The 19445-nt window shown below is 37.2% G+C and overlaps 1 protein-coding gene across 1 annotated transcript in view; it reads right to left on the bottom strand.

Moving 5' to 3' along the window:
* The window catches only part of lama3 (laminin subunit alpha 3), a 95233-nt gene that overhangs the window by 17148 nt on the left and 58640 nt on the right, over positions 1–19445 (bottom strand). Inside the window, exons 38-63 of the mRNA XM_015372492.1 lie at positions 19257–19397; positions 18846–19007; positions 16270–16371; positions 16095–16178; positions 15573–15803; positions 11925–12038; positions 10752–10870; positions 10568–10662; positions 10400–10507; positions 10255–10308; positions 10000–10151; positions 9280–9390; positions 9079–9190; positions 8812–8976; positions 8491–8687; positions 8229–8345; positions 6649–6803; positions 6215–6356; positions 6017–6116; positions 5817–5933; positions 5211–5381; positions 4930–5081; positions 2978–3172; positions 2755–2903; positions 239–398; positions 15–142 (exon numbers count right to left, since the gene is read on the bottom strand). Coding sequence (XP_015227978.1) covers positions 15–142; positions 239–398; positions 2755–2903; positions 2978–3172; positions 4930–5081; positions 5211–5381; positions 5817–5933; positions 6017–6116; positions 6215–6356; positions 6649–6803; positions 8229–8345; positions 8491–8687; positions 8812–8976; positions 9079–9190; positions 9280–9390; positions 10000–10151; positions 10255–10308; positions 10400–10507; positions 10568–10662; positions 10752–10870; positions 11925–12038; positions 15573–15803; positions 16095–16178; positions 16270–16371; positions 18846–19007; positions 19257–19397 — 3533 coding nt within the window. The remainder of the gene's footprint in view (positions 1–14; positions 143–238; positions 399–2754; positions 2904–2977; positions 3173–4929; positions 5082–5210; positions 5382–5816; positions 5934–6016; positions 6117–6214; positions 6357–6648; positions 6804–8228; positions 8346–8490; positions 8688–8811; positions 8977–9078; positions 9191–9279; positions 9391–9999; positions 10152–10254; positions 10309–10399; positions 10508–10567; positions 10663–10751; positions 10871–11924; positions 12039–15572; positions 15804–16094; positions 16179–16269; positions 16372–18845; positions 19008–19256; positions 19398–19445) is intronic.

Raw genomic sequence — 19445 nt, 5'->3', positions numbered from 1 at the left:
TTTTGGCTTTGTACCTCTTGCAGGGAGTGTTGATGTTGATCTTTTCTGCTTTTTGGAAGTTGTAGAGACTGACAGCCTTGCTGTTAACGGAATAGAACTCTATGCAGCCTGTGTATTTTGGTAATCTCATGGAGGGAGGAGGCTGCAGGGAGACAGAGCAAAGGAAAGTATTACTAATCACTATTCAGGATACACCTTCTGTGAATTGAATGATGGTATTTGGTCTACAGCGCCTCACAGTAAAGGTGGATGGGTAGCCTCCGACATAGAAAACAACATCTTCAGGGTTGATGTCCAGGAGGTCCTTTTTCTCCTGTCCTTGAATCTCGTTCAAAATTGGTGCAGCAGGTGTTCCGGTTATGCTCTTGGTCAGACTCATCTGCGCGTCTTGATAAATTCTAAGTCATAAGAAAGAAATACATACATTTGAGGTTATTTTCACCCCAGCTACTTTTATGTGCTGTTGCTGTTTCTTCTTTTTGATTTACTGTACTCCAAAGCTATAAACATTTAGAATTGTTTATTCAACATGCAGTTATTGGGCTCTATGCACAGTTCCACTACTTCCTGAGCTTACGGCAGCTCTTTTGTTTCCTGTCTTTTTCAACTAGATGAACTGATTAATCCAGGCCTTTCTAACCCCAGTAATCATGGCCAGACACACCTGGATAAATCAGTTAACCAGGTAATGAAACCAGGGTTTTATAACCTAACCCTGGTTGGAACATCTACAACTGTATCCCTGACATTTCTCTTGTGTTATTTGGTATTCATGTTCCTGTTTGTTAATATTATTCTCCAACGGATCTGATACCCTTACAACTGGATTTATGCTGAGATTAAAATCTGTAGGAAACTAGTTTCAAAGGATTTCATTTGGGGGTATTAGAGTGAAGCAGTGGTCGCCAACCCATCTATCGCGATCGACTGGTAGATCTCTGAAACATTCCCTGTAGGACCCTATAGTGATAGAATAAAGCTGGCACATTAACTGTGGAAAAGCTGGACAGTGGATGGGTGACAGCAGATAGACAGTGATGAGGTCAGATGTCATCGCGGTAGCTCCAAGAAAAAAGTCCAAAACTGATCATTTCCATGAGGAATGGGAAGAGGAATACATTTTCACTGCGTTGTCTAAAAGACGACATCTGGAGCGGCACAACACCAACCACTTTAAGTTCAAAGGCAGTTTCCCCGCCATGAGAACAATCCGTGCTAGGAAAGTTGCTGAAAGCAAGTTTGAAGTCCCAGCAGTCACTTTTCACAAACCCTGCAGCTCAACATAAGGCTGCAACTGAAGCTTTATTCCAGATTAGTCACATTTTGGCAAAACACACGAAGCCTGTTACAGATGGTGATTTATTTATGGAAGCAATGGTGAAGTAGAGTCCTGCACGGGTCGAGTTTTACCAACCCACACCCGCCCGAACCCGTTAGGATGACTACCGAACCCGACCCGTCACCCGCGGATATCTTCAATTCAAATCCGAACCCGACCCGACCTGTTGGTATTTAACCCGCAACCCGACCCGTTAACACATCAAGTAATAGGCCATAGTACGCTGCGCTGCAGAACAGCGTCATTAACACTGCAGCAGACGTGTATGCACTGACTGTGGGCTTTGTGGAGGGAAGTCCCCACATTGCCAGCAGGGCTTTAAGCTACAACAAGGGTGACCCCAGACAGTGCCTGATTAATATAACATTTCTGATGTCCATAACAATAGACACGCATAAAAAAAAAAAAATCACCAACTACCCACCCGCATTAAAAAAATATCCGCCCGACCCGTTTATTTTTATTTATGTATTTTTCACCCGCAAAAGAGCATTTTTGCGGGTGACCCGTCAGGTACCCGTGGGTACCCGACCCGTTGCAGGACTCTATGGTGAAGTGCTTCAAATTTTGGTGAATTAGACGCCATGGAAGATGTTGCTGCTTTCATCTTAAATCCTTTCCTGACCTGTGATCCGGAACAGGTAGTAGCCAAATTTCAGCAGGTATTTACTTTTAGGAAATTGTCAGCAGGGAAAAGTTTCCCTCTATAGGTAGATCAAGTAGAGGTCAGGGATCTTTGGCTTAAAAAGGTTGAAGACCATTGGAGTAAAGGATAATAAATACAAATGAACCCCCACTTAACAGGGCAACATATTCTCATTATCAGTTCGTATGAAATCGTACGAAAAGTTATGCACAGTATTTTGTAAGTTTTTGAAGTTTTTCCTAGAAAAAACAGATCAGTTCGCATGCGCAGCCAGACAGACGAAAAAAGCAGATCCGTGGACGGACGTAAAACTGGGAAAAACAGTGCAATAATTACTTCTTGATATCTCTAACTAGGTTGCTTGCTGTTTTGTATCTTAGGGTTAGGGTTAAGTTTAATTGTATGTTAAATTCTATGTTATTGAATGGTGCGTAAGATGCGCATGCGCAAGGATATCTTGTCTCGGGGCAAGACGTAAAAATACGAAGAAATACAACGAAAAAAACGTCAAAAACGTACAAAATTACTGTGCATAACTTTTCATACGATTTCATACGAACTGATAATGAGAATACACTGAACAGGGTTATAGGATTTTTTTTTATTAATCTTTTTTTTATTTTTCTTGCTCTCTATTTCAAAAATATTCACTTTGAGTTGATCCATTACAAACATTTGAAATAAAAAAAATGAAATATGAGGTATAATAAGATAAAATGTAAGACATAAAATGCGTTAAGAGTAGAATTGAAGTAAAGCAGCAGATTACCTGTGTAGGTCTACTTTATCAAATGTAGCCTGCTCAGAGTCAGAGGTGGAAATGAAACCAGACTCCATCTCATACTCCTTTCCGTTCAGCTTATACAGACCATACAAGCGGTTATTCCTCAACACCATACCAATGTAATTCTGAGAGGACTGCAGAACATAGTTGTATTAGACACAAGAGCAAAATGACAATCCGAATGCAGCTTGTATTTTCATTTACTTACATCTCTGTGACCAAGGTACAACACAAACATGCTTTCTTTGTCTTCAGCCTGTCTGCGCCGGCGCCGTCCGTCTCCTCTGCCCTTGGGTCTGTGCAGCGCCAGGGAAAGAGTTGTGTAGGCTTTCAGCTCATCCAGATCTTTCGGCGTGCGCATCTCTATGTGACCATCCCCAGCGAAATTCATGGGAACCATAATCTGAAGAGAAGGCAAAATATAATGTAGATTCATACAACCTCAGCCTAAGTGTGTAAAAGGGGTTGATTTAAAACAACTGTAAAAGAATACTACAGATTTCTTCTGTTTTGACAACATTTTGATTCTTTTTTTTTATATTGTAGGAAGCTAACGTATAATCAATACAAAATTTAAGTTTTACATTATCATTTAATTCATCAAATGAAATAAGGTATTCTGACAAATAAGACTCTATAAGGAGATAATTACCTTTGAATCAAAATAGCTTGATTTTTTTGATTTATTGACCAATTGTTTCTTTGCAATATTGTTTTAATTCAACCGTGTTAGAGGGTTTCGGAACTTTAACTGCCTGTTTACCAACAGGCTACGCTCTCTCTTTCAGATTAAAGGCTGAAGCTGAGCAGGATTAGCCAATCATGTAATATTCAAACAGTGGTCTGAGCTCACCATTCTCCTTCAGAAAGTTCTGGTAAATTAGGTTCCATCGATTAAAACAATTGAACCAGGTACCAAGGCATCAAAGTAATCCCAAACAACCGGATGCAACCATCATGATGAAGCATGATGATGTGATAAGGGTGGCGGGGAGAGCCGAGAGGATCGTCAGGGCTCCTCTTCCCTCCATTAAAGACATTTCATTCAGGCGCTGTGTGTCCCGAGCCCGTAACATCATCAGTGAGCCCTCACACCCCCATCATGGACTGTTTTCCCTATTGCCCTCTGGGAAGAGGCTTTGCAGCATTCGATGCAGGACCACCAGGTTTTGCAACTGTTTTCTCCCTGCTGAACAGCTTTTTCAGACTGCTTAACTGTTGTGACTTTAATCACACTTGTAAACATTATATTTGCACTGCTTTTGGGAATTTTTTCATAATCCCCAAAACTTATTTTTATCACTGATTTTTATTACTACTACTAATTTTAATACCTACTACTGATTTCTATTACTGATTTCTTCATAATCCCATCTACTTTTTGCAACATAGTTATTTATTTTGCACTGAACTGAACCTTTCCATATCAATTCCTTTTCTCCTACACTGTCTACATTCTGATCACTGCTGCAAAATATAAATGGAATTGTTTATTTTTACAGTTGTAAGCTGCTCATTCACTGTTGAAAAGCTGTATGCATCGAAATTTCCTTTTGTATAAACTCTTTATATACAAGAGGACAATAAAGTTTCTCTTAGTCTAAGTCTTATGGTTGTAAATCATATAGATGTTACGCGACTTAGACATCCATTGTGTTCCTCTTGGTCAGCAGTGGATGTGAACCCCCTCATTAACACTGACTAAGGCGAGGTCTGTGCTGCCTCAGATAGCTTCCCTTTCACTTCCTTTTCTCTTTTTTTGTTGTAGTTGGGTTCTTGACTGTCACCCTTTCAAGACTTCTTTCATCTGCTTTTATTTATTCTTTAGATTTGGTATGATGTATTGCTTTTTTTTTTTTTAAAAAACCATTTTAGTTTATTTCAATGATCTATAGGTAATCCGTTTCAGGTGTGGTCACTGAAACCTCTTCTTTCTAACAAATTTGTTCATCACAGTTACACATTTAACGAGAAGGATTTTATTAAGCTAAAAGTAGGTTTAGATTGATATTTTTCCCTTTAAAAATAATTATTTGAAAACCACATTTTGTGTCCAATATTTGTAGCTTAAATTTATAAGTAACAGCAAATGCAGAGGAAATCTGACATCGGATGTATAAGCATGAATGAGTGCATTTAGAAAAAGTCGACTGCACCCACCTTATTAGCTGCATCTCTGGCCTGTTCAATTAGTTCTTTGATCTTCTTTATGTTATCAGAAATGTTACTGACGTTTGAAAACTGGGAGGTCAGGTTCTCAACCTCTGAGATCTTATCGTTCAGAGATGGGATTGTTTTCAGCAAGTCCTTTACTGTGTTTAAAAGTTAAGAGACAAAAGATCTTGTTTATAAATCTGCTGTTTTCATTCATATTTAACACAAACATCTCTACAACAAAGACAAGCACTGATTAGTATTCTTAAAAGAATGAAAAGGCTCACCAGACTGGTCCACATCTTTGAGAGTGTTGCTCAGATTGGCAGAAACAGGAGTCACATTGATTTTCTCGATGTCCTTCCTAATTTTATTAAGTTTGTCCATGGTGTTGGCAGCTGTATTGTTGGCCAAAGCTGCTTTGTTCTTGGCCTCCTCAATTTTATTCCTAATGTCATCTGATTGCAAAACAAAATGCATAGCAGTTGAAGCAGACACCCTCTCAGAGAGATAAAGTATTGCATAATAAAATTTTTGATATGAAAATATCACAAAATCTTACAAAAAAATAAATAAATAAAATAAAAAATATATCTATCTATACACACACATATATATTAAACTGTGCAAACTTGACATGAAGCATTCCTCAGTGAATGGAGATGCTTTAAAAGCCTTGCCTGAAAAATTGTACATACTGTAGACGACTGGTTCTATTGTTTTACATTTTAGCTTTGTTTTATTTGTGTCAGAAGAAGAAATTTGTAGTTATTTTTAAAAATAACTACTGATATCTTGTCTCCACTATCTTAAATCATCTCGAGATTTGAATGTATTGTTAAAAAATCCTCTCATTTGATTCTAATTAACTGCTTGAATTATCTCTACTCCACCTCTTTTTGTATTTTCCAAGTTTTTCTGAATATTCTGGAGGTTTTGCTCAAGATCGTTTTTCTTTTCTTTTGCCTTGGCCAGACGATCCTTCAAGTTAGTGAGGTCAGTGGAAGCGTCTGTAACCAAAATAAAAAAACATGTAAAAAAAAAACTTTGAGGTTATTTCAAAATTCATATGCATAAAGGTTGCTCTAAGTACCTGTCAGGACTGCCTCTGACTCTTTGGCCCTTTTCAGAAGGTCATTGCTCTTCTTCTTTAGGTCTTTGGCTTTATCTACAAGCTTTTCTTCGTTTACACTCTAAAAGAGGGAGAAAAAAAAACATTGTTTAATATGCAATAATTTATTTCATTTAACAGTTATATCAACTTTACATGTGCTCAAGTAGAAAAGCTTACACTTTGTGTACTATCTGCAGCCTCTTTTGCCTCTTTAGCTGCAGCCTCCGCAGCATTAATGGCATCTGTAATGTTCTTATAGGCCTCAATAGCATCCTTTGCATCACGCACCTCAGAAAGTCCACTTGCGTCCTTCATAGCACTGTTAAGATAATGCAGTAACAAATGTTTACAGAAAAAGCAGATTATGATTGAACTGAACTACATGAAACCTAAAATCTATGCAAGAACACTATGGCTCCTATTACTTTCTTGAATATTTCTTTAATATTAGAGACTTTTAGACTTAGACTTAGGAAACTTTTATTGTCATGTATACAAAATGAAAAGCTGTTTTGTGCAGCTCCTACATTTCCATCTCTTAAAGTGCATTAGTGATCTAATGTAAACATCGTGGGAGAATGTAAACATTATTCAAACAATAATAAACCTACTCTTCGAGTTCCTTTGCCAGCTCGGTTAGGTTTTTTGCATGCTCCTCTGCAGCCTCCACAATGTCCTTATTTGCTGCTGCCTTGGTGATGTTGTTCACCTTCTTGGCCAAATCAGTCTTTGCTCCATCCAGCTGTGCAGCCAACAGCTCATAGTCCTGCAGCACAAGGAGAAGTCAGATATCTCTGAAAAATGTATTGCACAAACAGATCATTTTGCCATTTAACTTAGATCTGTCACTCTCAAACAGTAGTGTGCCCTGTTGGCACACGTGGAACACAGGATATTTTTAATAAGAAATGAAATACTGTTACTGTAGAATTTTGTTTAGTGAAAAAAAGTCAATATAAATAATCTGTGATGGTCTTATTTGCAATGATTTAATTATATTTGCATTGTATCTATTCCTTTTGTGCTACAATCTCTCATTTGTTATTATCCAATTCACCAACACTTTCACCATTTTCTAGTCTATTTAGAAACTTCCAGACCCCTGTAGTGCCATTTTTTCTTCCAACTAGGCAACTAGAAACAAATCTAACAACTTTTTCTGTGTTGTTGGAAAATTTGAATCACAACAGGTAAAAGCATATCTCACTCTGGATTTTCTGACTTGATCTCAAAGTGTTTCACACATGTCACTACTCAAAGTTGAGCAGTCTTGTGTGCAGCTTCCAGCAGCAATGGCTATGTTGAGGTAAACACTGCTGGACTCTGGATGCTTCCCTTTCTGCAAAAGCTGCACACATTCTGTTGCCTTTTAAAACAACATATGTGAGAAAGGCTTCGCCTTTCTTATCTTGATTTAATGTAAAAAGAGAAAAGGACTAGAAGCAGAAGATGGTCTCAAAGCTATGTTCACCAAGTCAAGCACTGCCATCCAATTAGGTTATTATGGCCTGAAATATTTATGTCTCAAACATTTTTAATGTGATAGTTACACTAAACACCTACTATTGTTCTTACAATTGTTAATGACTCAGGGTAAAAATATCACTACGTGTTTGCATCACAAAAATCACTACCGCAGTTTATATTACTGCAATTACTTATGTTCTGTTCATGTTCCCAAAAGCAGTTCAGATTATTTCTTTTTTTTTAACAACAATTATCCTTTTTGGTCCCACAATATTTTATAAATATATACCTAAAACATCAAATCTGTGTAGCTGTGGAAGAAAAAAACAGATTAAACAGAAATCAAAGTATACATAGAAAACTGTATTGTTGCCATTCAAATCTATATCTGTAGAAATATATGTATATATTGCAGTATTTTACTGAGTGACATGATTGTCTGCAAGATCCCATCTTTTGATCCCATATTTTGAGGTGATACTCTGAAAAGAAAAGAAAACTATAAAAGACTGCAGCTTATATTTTATCCCCACTCATTTGCCTTACAGTAAAATGTGTTTCATAATCTCACACTTTTAAGAGTGACATGCTCCTACCTGTGAGTACTGTATTTGGCATGCTAAAAATACACAATGTGGAAGTCTACAGTCACAAGTATTGCGGGTTGGTGTTGATGCCGAAATTTAGGAATAACAATTCATGAAAAAAAAAGAACAAAATGTACCTTCTTGCTGTCTGAGAGCATTTCAGCCAAATCGTTTGTCTTCTTCAGTTCATCCTCAGCCAAAGCTATCTGGTTCTTTACAGTTTTCCGCTCCTCTTGTAGATCCTTAATACGTTTCTACAAGCAACATAAAAATCAACTGTAACTGTGGGATTTGAGTAAAAATATTTTTACAAACTAAATATTTGAGTCGATAACAACTATTTAAAATGAATCAACCAGCATGCAGGTCCTGATGAAAGATGAATCGCTGCTTCCTTACCTCCAGGTCTTTCAGCACCTGATCATTCACAGTGTTTTGAGTATTGGCCTTTTTCACCAAGCTTTTTGCTTTTTCCAAAGCTTCCTCCAAATCCTTCAGCTTGGAATTGAAATCCTTGAGCTGGTTTTGGATCTTCTCCGCTGCTGCCTCGTTCTCGTTGCACTGCTCACTAACATTATTCTTGATGTTGTCAAGCACTTTAAACATTAAAGATGGAGAACATTTTATCATTGGAAACCTTATATAGTTGAAATTCATGGCTATATTCACGACCACTACCTTGATGATGCTCATTAGGACATTTAGCATGATGTTACTTACACTTTCTTGCCTCTTCTCGTTCATTCTCAGCATCTGTCTTCTGGGTGGTGAAGTCTCTGTTCTTCATCTCCGTCACCATGCCCTTCGCTTTCTCCAGCATTTTATTCAGACTATCAGCAGGTAATGAATCACCTCTACCTTCATTCTTCAACTGATTGAGCAAATCTTGAAAACACAACAGAGAGCATATGATATAAGCCTTGAGCCATTTCACAAGTTAAAAAGAAAACAGTGCAAGATAAAAGGAATGTTGCTTTTTTTTTCTACCTTCAATTTTCTGAAGCATTTTTTTAATCTCTCTTTCCAGGTCTTTTGCCCTTTTGTTGCTTTCTTCAACACTTTCAACTGCTTTGTCAGCGTCTCTGGCACTCCTATCAGCCTGGGTAAAATAAGGTTACAACACAATTACAGACGTACTACTTAAATCATATACTGAAGCAATGATAAAACATGGCACAATCTTACTACCTTGTCTTTAAGCAATTTTATTTCATCTCCAAGATTTTCCGTCTCTTTCTCAACTTGGTCGACTTGGGTCTTTTGCATGCTAATGGTGGTGCTGAACTTGTTGACAAGAGTCTGCAAACACAACACAAAAAAATACTTTAAGTAAGCGTATTCCACAATTTCGCCATTGTGGGGCAATAAAGGGATTTCTTTCTGTTAAATAGAGATTTAATATAACAGTTATAAGAAGTCAAACATTTAAATACATTGACCTTGAAATGTATAGAAAATGGTAGTGGCAGGGTCATGCTGTGGGGCTTAATTGATGGGAAAACAGATGGGGCTAAACAGAAGTAAATACTGACAGAAAACCTTTGAGATGCCAGTAACGATCTAGGCTTGTAAACAAAGATTGACTGAAATGTCAGTCTGCAAATGTTTTTGACTCAGGAGGCCATATTAAAATTTAACTTTTAGGTTTTGCGTGTAAAAAACTAATTAAAACCAAATGTCATTTTCTATCAATTTCACAACTGTAAATTTTTTCCGTTAGATTTTACTGAAGCATATCGATCCTATATAATGTCACCAAATGTTGGAAGAAAAGGAAAAAAGCATCTGAATCAATTGGTAAGGAATTCAGGATGATTATTATTAAACTGTTAACTTTTTAAAATACCTGAAATATATTCAGTGTTTTACAGCTGAAGGTGCAGATTTTTTACCAAGTGAAGGGATTACCTTGGTGTCAGACACAGCCTTTTCTAGCTTGTCCAGCCTTTCCTTTAAGGCTCCACTGACGGAGGCATTGTCCAATTGAGCCTTGATCCTTGCAAACTCAACGTCGAGCTTTTCCAAGTCAATCAGCAAAGTCTGAGCGCAACTATCACATTCTAAGATAAAAAAGAGACGTACAAAAGAAGGTCATGCTTGGGTTATTACGAATGGCATGAGATACCGTCTGAACTTTGATAGGACTCTTTTCTTTTTGTTCACCTTGACATTGCTCATCTGTGTTTGTGTCTCCTGGCTCCAGAGAGTTCTTGCAGACTGCACAGCAGTAATAAAAAGAGCACAATGTGTTTGCATAAAAAAAAAACCTTTAAAAGACATTTTTAAAGAAAAATGTTAACAATCTAACCTCCAGTCCTAGGATCACAGCTGTTTCCATTTCCATTACAGTTACATGGCTGGCAATTTCCTCCTGGTTTCAGTGGGTCGCCATAATAACCAGGAGCACATCTGTGTAAGAGAAGGCATTAATGAAGAGGCATCAAACTGGAAAAAAGCCAAAAGCCTTCATGTCTGCTTTTCTGAATTACACACCTTTCACACATCAATCCAGTGTAGCCAGGTTTGCAAACACATTGGTCTCCAAGCACGTCTCCACAGCTTACCGCAAAACTGACCATAAATCAAAAGAATCACATTGTTATTCCGGAAACAGTTGCATTAGAAAAAAGCAAAGAAGTAAAGTTTTATTTCTCATCCACCTGCTTGAGGGTACACTAAAAGGGCACGGGCACAATCTGCATGTTCCGTCTGCTGCACTCCCAAAGTAACCTTCTTTGCAACGCTCACATCGGTCCCCAGCTGTGTTTTTCTTGCAGTTCTAGAAAAAAGGTCATAATGTATTCATGAAGTCACCTCTGGAGTTGATGAATGATCAAGACAGGACAACATGCACTCTTTCCTGAATCCTCCAAAGAATGTTGTGGATGAACTGAGAGAAGGGTTTAGTTTGCTGTGTCTGTTTGGTTTTTAGACGTAAATATGTGGCTCAATGCATATTCTGCATGCACAGGCACAGTCTTGTGGATCTTGCATAACATTCACTCATTCACTCAACTAAGACTGAAGAGCGCAAAGGCTCCATCCTATCTCGTCAGATAATGGCAAAGGAGACGTCAATAGAGGGAAATGTTTGGGAAATTCAAAACGGAATTTAAAAGAGGACAGGAAAAAACAGTGTTACTGGGAGATAATGTTTCCATACTGTATGCACTGAAATTAAGAGTCCCTGACTATGACGAAACTAAAGCAACATACATTTTGGATCATGTTGTAAAGCTTAGCTCTCCCAATACACATATCAGCTGATAAAGTTTGTTGTTTTTCTTGTTTTAAATCTTTCCTGTCATATTTAGTTTTCATTACTTTTCTGTCAAGCCGTAAAATAGCATTGTACAGTCAATGAGTTCTCTCTGACTTTTTGAAATGACTGACAACAATTCAAAATCAGACATGTCCTACAACTTGAAATTCAAAACAGGACAACTTGGAAATGTTTAGTCTATTAGCGATGGCTTCAGTGTTGTCCTCTCTTTACCTTCCCTGACTAGCAAAGAAACAACAAGAACGCCCAGTAATAACTTCTACACTAAAAACTAATAGTAAAATATTAATTTCCCAGTTTCCAACTAACACCTGTCATGGCCAGCTAAGCTGAAATACTGATTCAGGATGAAACAGACTATTTCTTGGCTTGGTGTCTCTGTTAAATAAGTCATAGAGTGAGAAGACCTGGATCAGATAAAAACAGATAAAGTTCTAATTTTGCTGCTACTTTTAGCAAATCATGCAACGCTTATGCTGAAATTGGCACAATCCCATAACGAACCATGTTCTTAGTCTATCTTTAGTTAAGAGTGTATAGGATCTCTTACCAGGCACCGCCCTGTTACATCTTCACATTCTTCAGCCAATCCGTTGCACTGACAGGGCAAACAACGGTCCAAGTACAGTCCGTTGCCCTCTCTGTAGAATCCAGGGAAACATTTCTGAAAAAATTAAATAAATTAAAAAATAAGAACAGACATTATTATACACGAAAAATATTATTAATTTCTATTATTAACCTCTCCACCACAGTAAATTGCTGTAGCACTGCATGCAAATTAAATGATTAATATACTGGCAGATCAAAACTGAAGCCTGAATTCTAAAAAGTGGATACCTATAAACTTAAATTCAAGTTGCTGATTTCCAACCTTGGTTGTTTGGAATAACAATAGACAAACTATGAAAACTGGGTTTCATCTTGAATTAAATAAACATAGTTTTCAAGCCTTTTTGCTTCCTATGTCAATGAGCTTATGCTGAATTTAGCGTCATGAAATATTAACAGAAAATGTGCCCTTTGCTTGAAGCGATAACAGTCATTTAATCACTGACAGTCTTAGGATAAAACACAGAGCTGAGGTGAGATAACATCTTTCAGTGAAAAATGCAGCACAGATTTTTTTTTTTACCTGAACCTGAGAACCAGCATCAAAAACTGAGGGTAACTGAATGAACTGTTCTTGGTTTCTTAAGGATGGATACTCTATCCGCTGAGCTGCCTGTTCTTCAGTTCTCTGAAGCAGACTGTCATGATGCCGGGTGTGGTGGGGTTGCTCTCCATTGCTGAAGGGTCTGTGCCTGGCGCAGCAAAGCCCAATAAAAGTCCAATATATTAAGATCCAGGACAGAATCCCTTTACCCCAGCGCCTATCCATGCAGACATTCGACATTCCCAGAGTTTGTCCTGTGCAAAATAAGTGCCTGTTCCCCCTCGTCTCAGCCTCTTAAACAAGCACACACTGAGACACAATGAGGACACACCCCATTTACCTGAGTCAGCTTGGTAGATCAGCATGAGTCTGTCCAGTGCATTCAAGCACTCACATGCAAGTGTTTACATGTTCGCTCTGTCTCTTTTACTTGCAACTCAAAAATGCACGTACAGAATAACATCATATTCTTTGTTGGAGACACAGTTGTAAAGGAAAAATGGGTTCAAGTGTCTGTATAGAACCTTATGCCAATAAAAAAAAAAAAAACTATGACTGCTCTTTGGCTTCAGCTATAACTGAAAAAAAACTTTAGCAATAATGTCTTTAGCTCCATTGTAATCATATGTCCACCAGTTGTCTTAGTCCAGTTACCTTTAGTGACAGTAGCAAAAACAAAAACACAGGTACTGTGATGTGATAGGCAGAAGTAACAAATATTCTATGTATATTTGGGTCCCATGTGGGATATACACAGGCTGAATGACAGCTGATAAGACACAACACAGTTGGGTACTTTACATAGTTTTATGCTGAATGTCAATTTATTACTAAAAAAATTAAATCAATTTGTGCAACACTTCCAGAGTCCCTCTTTTTATCCAAAACTGAACTGCATCAAACCTATGAAAGCAAAAAATAGGGCTATATTGCCTGTAACCCACAGTCAGTAAGGCCAATTTTCCAGCTCGTTTCCAATCCAATGGGCCCTTTATGTAATTGACAGCTGTGTTTGTTACCTCTGAAATTTGACTTTGATTTAGTAAAGATATCAAGCTTGAAAACCAATGATATTAGCAAAGGCATATGCTTAGATACCAAGCAAAGTGCATATTTCTCTGCGACGCTGTCTCTTTATGAGACTGCGTTGTACTAAGTGTGTACTGCTGAGATAATTAGTTAGGAAGGCAAAAGAACAGCTTTATTTCTTTCTGCAATCACAGCTACATAAACAACATTATCATGAATATTTTGACTTATTTTTACTAATGTTGCCAACTTTATGCTTAGAATATTTTAAAACAGTAGAACAATTGCTTTAGCTTAACATAGTTTCTTAAAATAAAATATTCCATTTAACATTAAGAAGAAAATATATGACTGAAGGTGAAGTCAGACGTCCTCAGACAACAATCCAGACACTCACTCGTGAATCATTCTGAACACACACACACACACACATCGAACAGACACAACTGGGTGTGTCAGTTGGACGTAGACAAATGCTCATATTGGAGGAACATTCAGGTGAGCACATTCAGGTTTATGAGTAACGTTATGTTGCCAAGAGACACGCCCTGCATATCAAGGCAAGGCGCCGTGTCATTGCACCTCTGGCCACATATAATCGACTTCCTCTAAACATGCCTGATCTTACAGGGTTCACACACACCCACACCAACCAGTGGATTTATGAAAAACAGCTTTCAAGATGAAAAGCTGAACATGTTTTTGTTCCCTTATAATAATGTTTCCAATAACTCTACAGGAGAAGCTTCTCTTTCATTAGTTGTTGCTTGAATTCCTTCTTTAATTTGGTTTTGTGTTCAAAACAGAGTACATGTTATGAAAGCTAACTATTTCTAAACGGCTTTTTGAAAAGCTGGAAAAAAGCTAGATTAATGTCTGATATCAAAATAAAAACAAAATAAGCCTTTTGTCCATAGCAGCTCCTTATTCTCAGGTACCGTGAGTACCTCGTGTATGCTGGTGATTATGCTTATGTATGCTGGTGATCATATTAGTAGAATCCCCAATATTACGCCTGCATGATTGTACTACATTATCATTGCCAGGGGCTACACAGTTACTGCACAGTTCTCCTGATGGGTATTTTCCAACAAATTCCTCTGCTAATAAGTTTTTCCTCAAGGTAAAGGGTGTGATATTTTGTGCAGACATGTTAGAACACCCCAAATACTGTGAGGATGAGATCCAATACCTTTAAAAGACAAGATGCCGTTTCAGCCCCACCCGCTTCTCCACCCTTCCCAGCCCCACAAATTTTTAACTTGACTTATGAGGAACATTGTGTAAAAATTTTAATGTTAGTGCACCCTGAAAGTACTGTTCCATGCCAGTTTTAACCTCTCCAACACAGTAAGACTGCATTCATTGTAAAGGATAACCATTACTTATGGATCAAAACAGAGGCGAAAATTGTTATTTATTATTATTTAAAATAGGTGCTGATAGATTTCAGTTATGTTTGTTCATTTTCAAGGCTTTTTTTTTTTTTTTTTGCTGTTGCAATAGTCAACACTAAAACTATGAATGGATCTAATCAATACTGGGTCTTATTGTGTTTGACCAAAGAGACAATTAATTAAGCAATCAAGCTGCAAAACAATGACTTTAAGAAAGATTGTTTAAGGATCATTTTGAAACCATAGTTGCAAAATAAATACATTATATGAACAGTGTCAGAGCATAAGTCTGTGTAATGGACCCATATGGTATATATATATATATATACATACATATATATATATATATATATATATATATATATATATATATATATATATATATATATATATCTGGCAGTATAATGATTTTTTTGTTTGTTTGTTTGTTTGTTTGTTTGTTTGTTTTTTGTCCAGCCCCAAAGTAATTTTTTCGAATGCAGTTAAGGAAGGCATCTCCCAAAGAAATAATAAAAGATACAAACAGCAATGACTGCTGAACTTTCAAATGACACACAACTGTATGATTATTAAGTTTCTACTAGAAACCAGCCGCTGACTGAGCCTAACTTCTCACCTGACAGGAATCTCCAGAGTACTCAGGGGGGCAGGAGCAGACTTCCACAGTATTTGCTGGACCTCCGGTCCCTGAGTCAGTGGCCTCTTCTAGACCCACCTCCCCCAAGCTGAGTCGTTGGCTCTGAGTAAAGTACAGGGCTCGGATCCTCAAGCCCACCAGACCTGCTAAGACCACCATGAGCTCTTGTCTGGACACAGGCCGGTTGGTGCTAGCGTGACGCCAGTTTCCCTGGAAACAATCAGAGTAATCCTCAAAAACCAAGCACTCCAAATAATGCATTCATACTTCGAGGATGATAAACGAAAGCAAGAAAAATCTCTCCTGCTTTGTAAAAAAAAGTCTGTATCAGTTCAGTTACCATATTATCTACCTTTTATTTGATTTTCACCACCTTTTGTATTAATTTCATCCCTGAAATACTGCACTAAAGGCTCCATCTAAATCACCTCAGAGTGTTTAAACATCAAATTGTACTAGAAACCCATTCCAAATACCTCTTATACTTAGCACTTATTTTACCTCCAAGAGTTGGACTCTTCCCTGGTGCAGCTTGTCTGGAAGGGGAAGCTGTGAAGTCACGTGGATCAGGCTCATGTGCTGACCCTAAAGGGCATAAAATAATATTTTGCTTTTTATGCATGACAGCAAAGGGTAGTTCAGTAAAGCTACAAAAAATACTAGGTCCTCAACATACAGTCAGCACAACGTCTGCTTGTCTGTCAATGAGTGTCATGCCTTCACTCGGGATCCCAAATGATTTGGACTGGTAGGTGAGGAAGCCACCATAGGATGAAACCTAAAAATCAGTTAGGAAGAGTCAGCATTAATAGCAAAATAATATAAGCATGTTAAGTTGAAGAGTTCCAGTTAGATTTAAGGTGGAAAAACTACCGAATCTATCCCTCAATAATTTTATTATAAGGCTTATTTATCCCTTTAACATCATAGGCAATAAAATGTTTTAGATACATTTTTTTTTTTTTGTTTGATTAAATGAATACGCCTTTGAGCATTTCTAATTATCTATACTCCACCTTCCACTGTTATTAAAGATTTGTGCAGAAGCCAAATAATAAATAGTTGTTATTATGGAGGCGTTATTGCGACTCTTTGCTACAGCTCTCCAACAGTAAGCTTTTGAGATTGAAAATGGAAAAACCACGATTCTTGCTTTAGCCAATTTTGTCTCAGTTACACTTAACTGACTGTATCGTTGTGCAGGTCGAGTGTAATGTGAGGCTTCATTACATATATTAACATACAGTTTTCATTTTATTTGAAATATTTTGGATGAAATTACACTGAGAAATACATTGATATGTTTTAATTTGTTAGTTTTTGGTTCTTTGTTAGCTTCTTGTCAGTCAGTACTGATTAAGGCCCATCCTGTGAACACTAAAAAAGATAATGTAACCGTTTTTAGCATTTACTTAATCATATTTACATACTATAGCACAATTGTTTCATGTTAGCAGGGTAGAAAATAGAACAATTGTGTTGAAATAACTAAATATGATTAAGTAAATGCCAAAAGCGGTTGCATTATTTTTTTTCAGTGAACCACACAAACATAGAGTATAGCACAAATGGAACTTCGGCTAATCTTTGAATGGACTGAGAGAAAATTGGTGTCTTACGCCTATTGTTGCAGTTGTTGTTAAGGTGACTCACCTGAGGCTAAATCAAGCCCTGGGGACCTGAATATTTTTAAAGTTTCATAAAAAGACCATTTCTAAATTGTGATGGGTGCAAAAACCATAAAGTATAAAGTATATATAGATTTCAGTCCAGAAATGGAAATGTCTTTAAGTCTCATAGTGAATAATGCTTGCATGAAGTATTTAGATGTTTCAGCCATTTTCTAGATGTTTGCTAGTGTGTGTATATGAGTTTTGTTTATCCAGTTTTATGGTGGACTAGCTAAATGGGGGTTAAAAGTATTAAGTATAAAGGCAACCTATTCAGATCATCCTGAGATGCTGCTTAGATCTACAGTATGGGATCTGCTGCTCAATAGGGTTTTCTCTCTGCTTTTATCTCTGCATCAAGCCTCCTGATTAATCAGCTGCTGATGGCCGATCTAACATGGAGAAAATGTGTTTTTTTTCCTGTTTTTTTATTTTTTTTATTTTGCTGATGGGGTGGCTAGTGGGCTTAAGAAGATTAGCATCTATTTCCCTTAAATGAATTTGCAGTGCTGGAGACAAAGATATGACTTTGTAAAAGAGCACATCAGTTGTGTGACCTCATCTGCCAGACAGCTGTGTGTTGAGAAATTCCCTGTCTGCTGCATCAGAGACATGAGTGTGGGGCATAAACACAGTCCTAGGGTTCAGATTTTGGCTGAGGGAAGCATTCATATCTGATAAAAGAAGATGGCTGACTTGGGAGTTCACTCAAAGAAATCTTTAAAAATGGAACAGTCATGAAAAACATTGCAGATCACTTTGATAAAGTAAACATTTAAACTGTTAAAAAATACTTCCAAAAGCCTCAGCAATATGGTTTCTGCTTGTTCCTTCATTTTTTTTTCTAATTTCCTTGAAAAATAAATTAAATTCATGACTGTATTTGTAGTAGATTAATTAATGAAGCAATGAGTAACTAGATCCAGTGTTATCTTTTATTTACCAAATGAATAGCAAATACTTTATTAAACTAAAGATTTCTTTTTTAATCTCATTCTCACTTTCCTTTTTTTTATCATACAGTTAGGGATCTATGACTTGGTCATATAATCATCATTTCAGTGCTAACAGCTGTTTACCTAATTTAACATAGGTGTTATTATAGTCCTTAATAGGTTTTAAACTAATATAAATGCTACAGATATTAACCTGAGAATATTAATTAGGGATAAACACTCTGTTAAAGATAATTTTGGGAATAAATATTTTGATTTGAATAAACTTAATTAAAAGAAAGATACTGTTATGATACATTTGGGTGGGATATTGAACACTGCAAAGAAAATCTGAAAGGTGTGTCTAATAGTTATGAAAAAGATTTATCAAGGTGCAGATGACTGTGGAAGGTAGTTTGTAGTAGAATGACTGTGGATGGACTTGTGCACTTGGTAGCAAAGGAATAACTAATGTGAAATCCCTGCGCTTTATCACACATGCCGATGTTGAGTTGGATCTGATTTCTGCATTTTACTACAGTAAGTACAACGTGTGTCAAAATAAAAGGCCAACAAATTTCTCCTTATGTGTTAAAACAACAATGCCTATAGCAAAATGCAGCATGTTTTAGGAGGAGTTGACTCACTCTGTCTCCCAGGTAGGACTTTGGCGCCACCCAGTGTAGAGTCTGAACCGTAGGAGGAAGCTCCTGAATGTCTGCCACTGCTGTGTTACTGACTGCATTCAGCACTGAAGGAACCTCCTCCCCGTCAGGGCTTTCCAATCGCCAGCCTTGCATGTCAACAAACTAATGAAAACTAATGTTAGGAAAAAACCTCCAGCCATTTTTATGTCTCCAAAAGAAATACTGCACTAGGATGTTAGAGAAGAATGCTTCTTTGAAAATAAGACAACAAACCATGATAATCTTTAATTTTCTACAACATGATTAGCTCTAATCAAACAGCTATTAATGTTTACATCATACACCTAAAAGAATCTCTGAACGGGATGTTTTTATAACAGTATGACATGCAGCATCTAAAGGTCATCCTACCTTTCCACGCCGTTTATCAGAGCTCTCACACTGGTCAGTGGCTCCAAAACAGAAGCAGCTGGAGCAGCCAAGGAGGTTTGATGGGTCAAAGTAGAAGGAACCTTCCCGACAAGTATTACACCTGATACCTACGACGTTTTTCTGCAAAAACCAAAGCTTTTATATAGCAGGAGACAGTACAAAGAAGTT

This window comes from Cyprinodon variegatus, unplaced genomic scaffold (genome assembly GCF_000732505.1).
Source record: "Cyprinodon variegatus isolate N-32 unplaced genomic scaffold, C_variegatus-1.0 Scaffold73, whole genome shotgun sequence".
NCBI classification, from domain to species: domain Eukaryota; kingdom Metazoa; phylum Chordata; class Actinopteri; order Cyprinodontiformes; family Cyprinodontidae; genus Cyprinodon; species Cyprinodon variegatus.
This window is presented reverse-complemented; position numbering and strand designations above follow the sequence as displayed.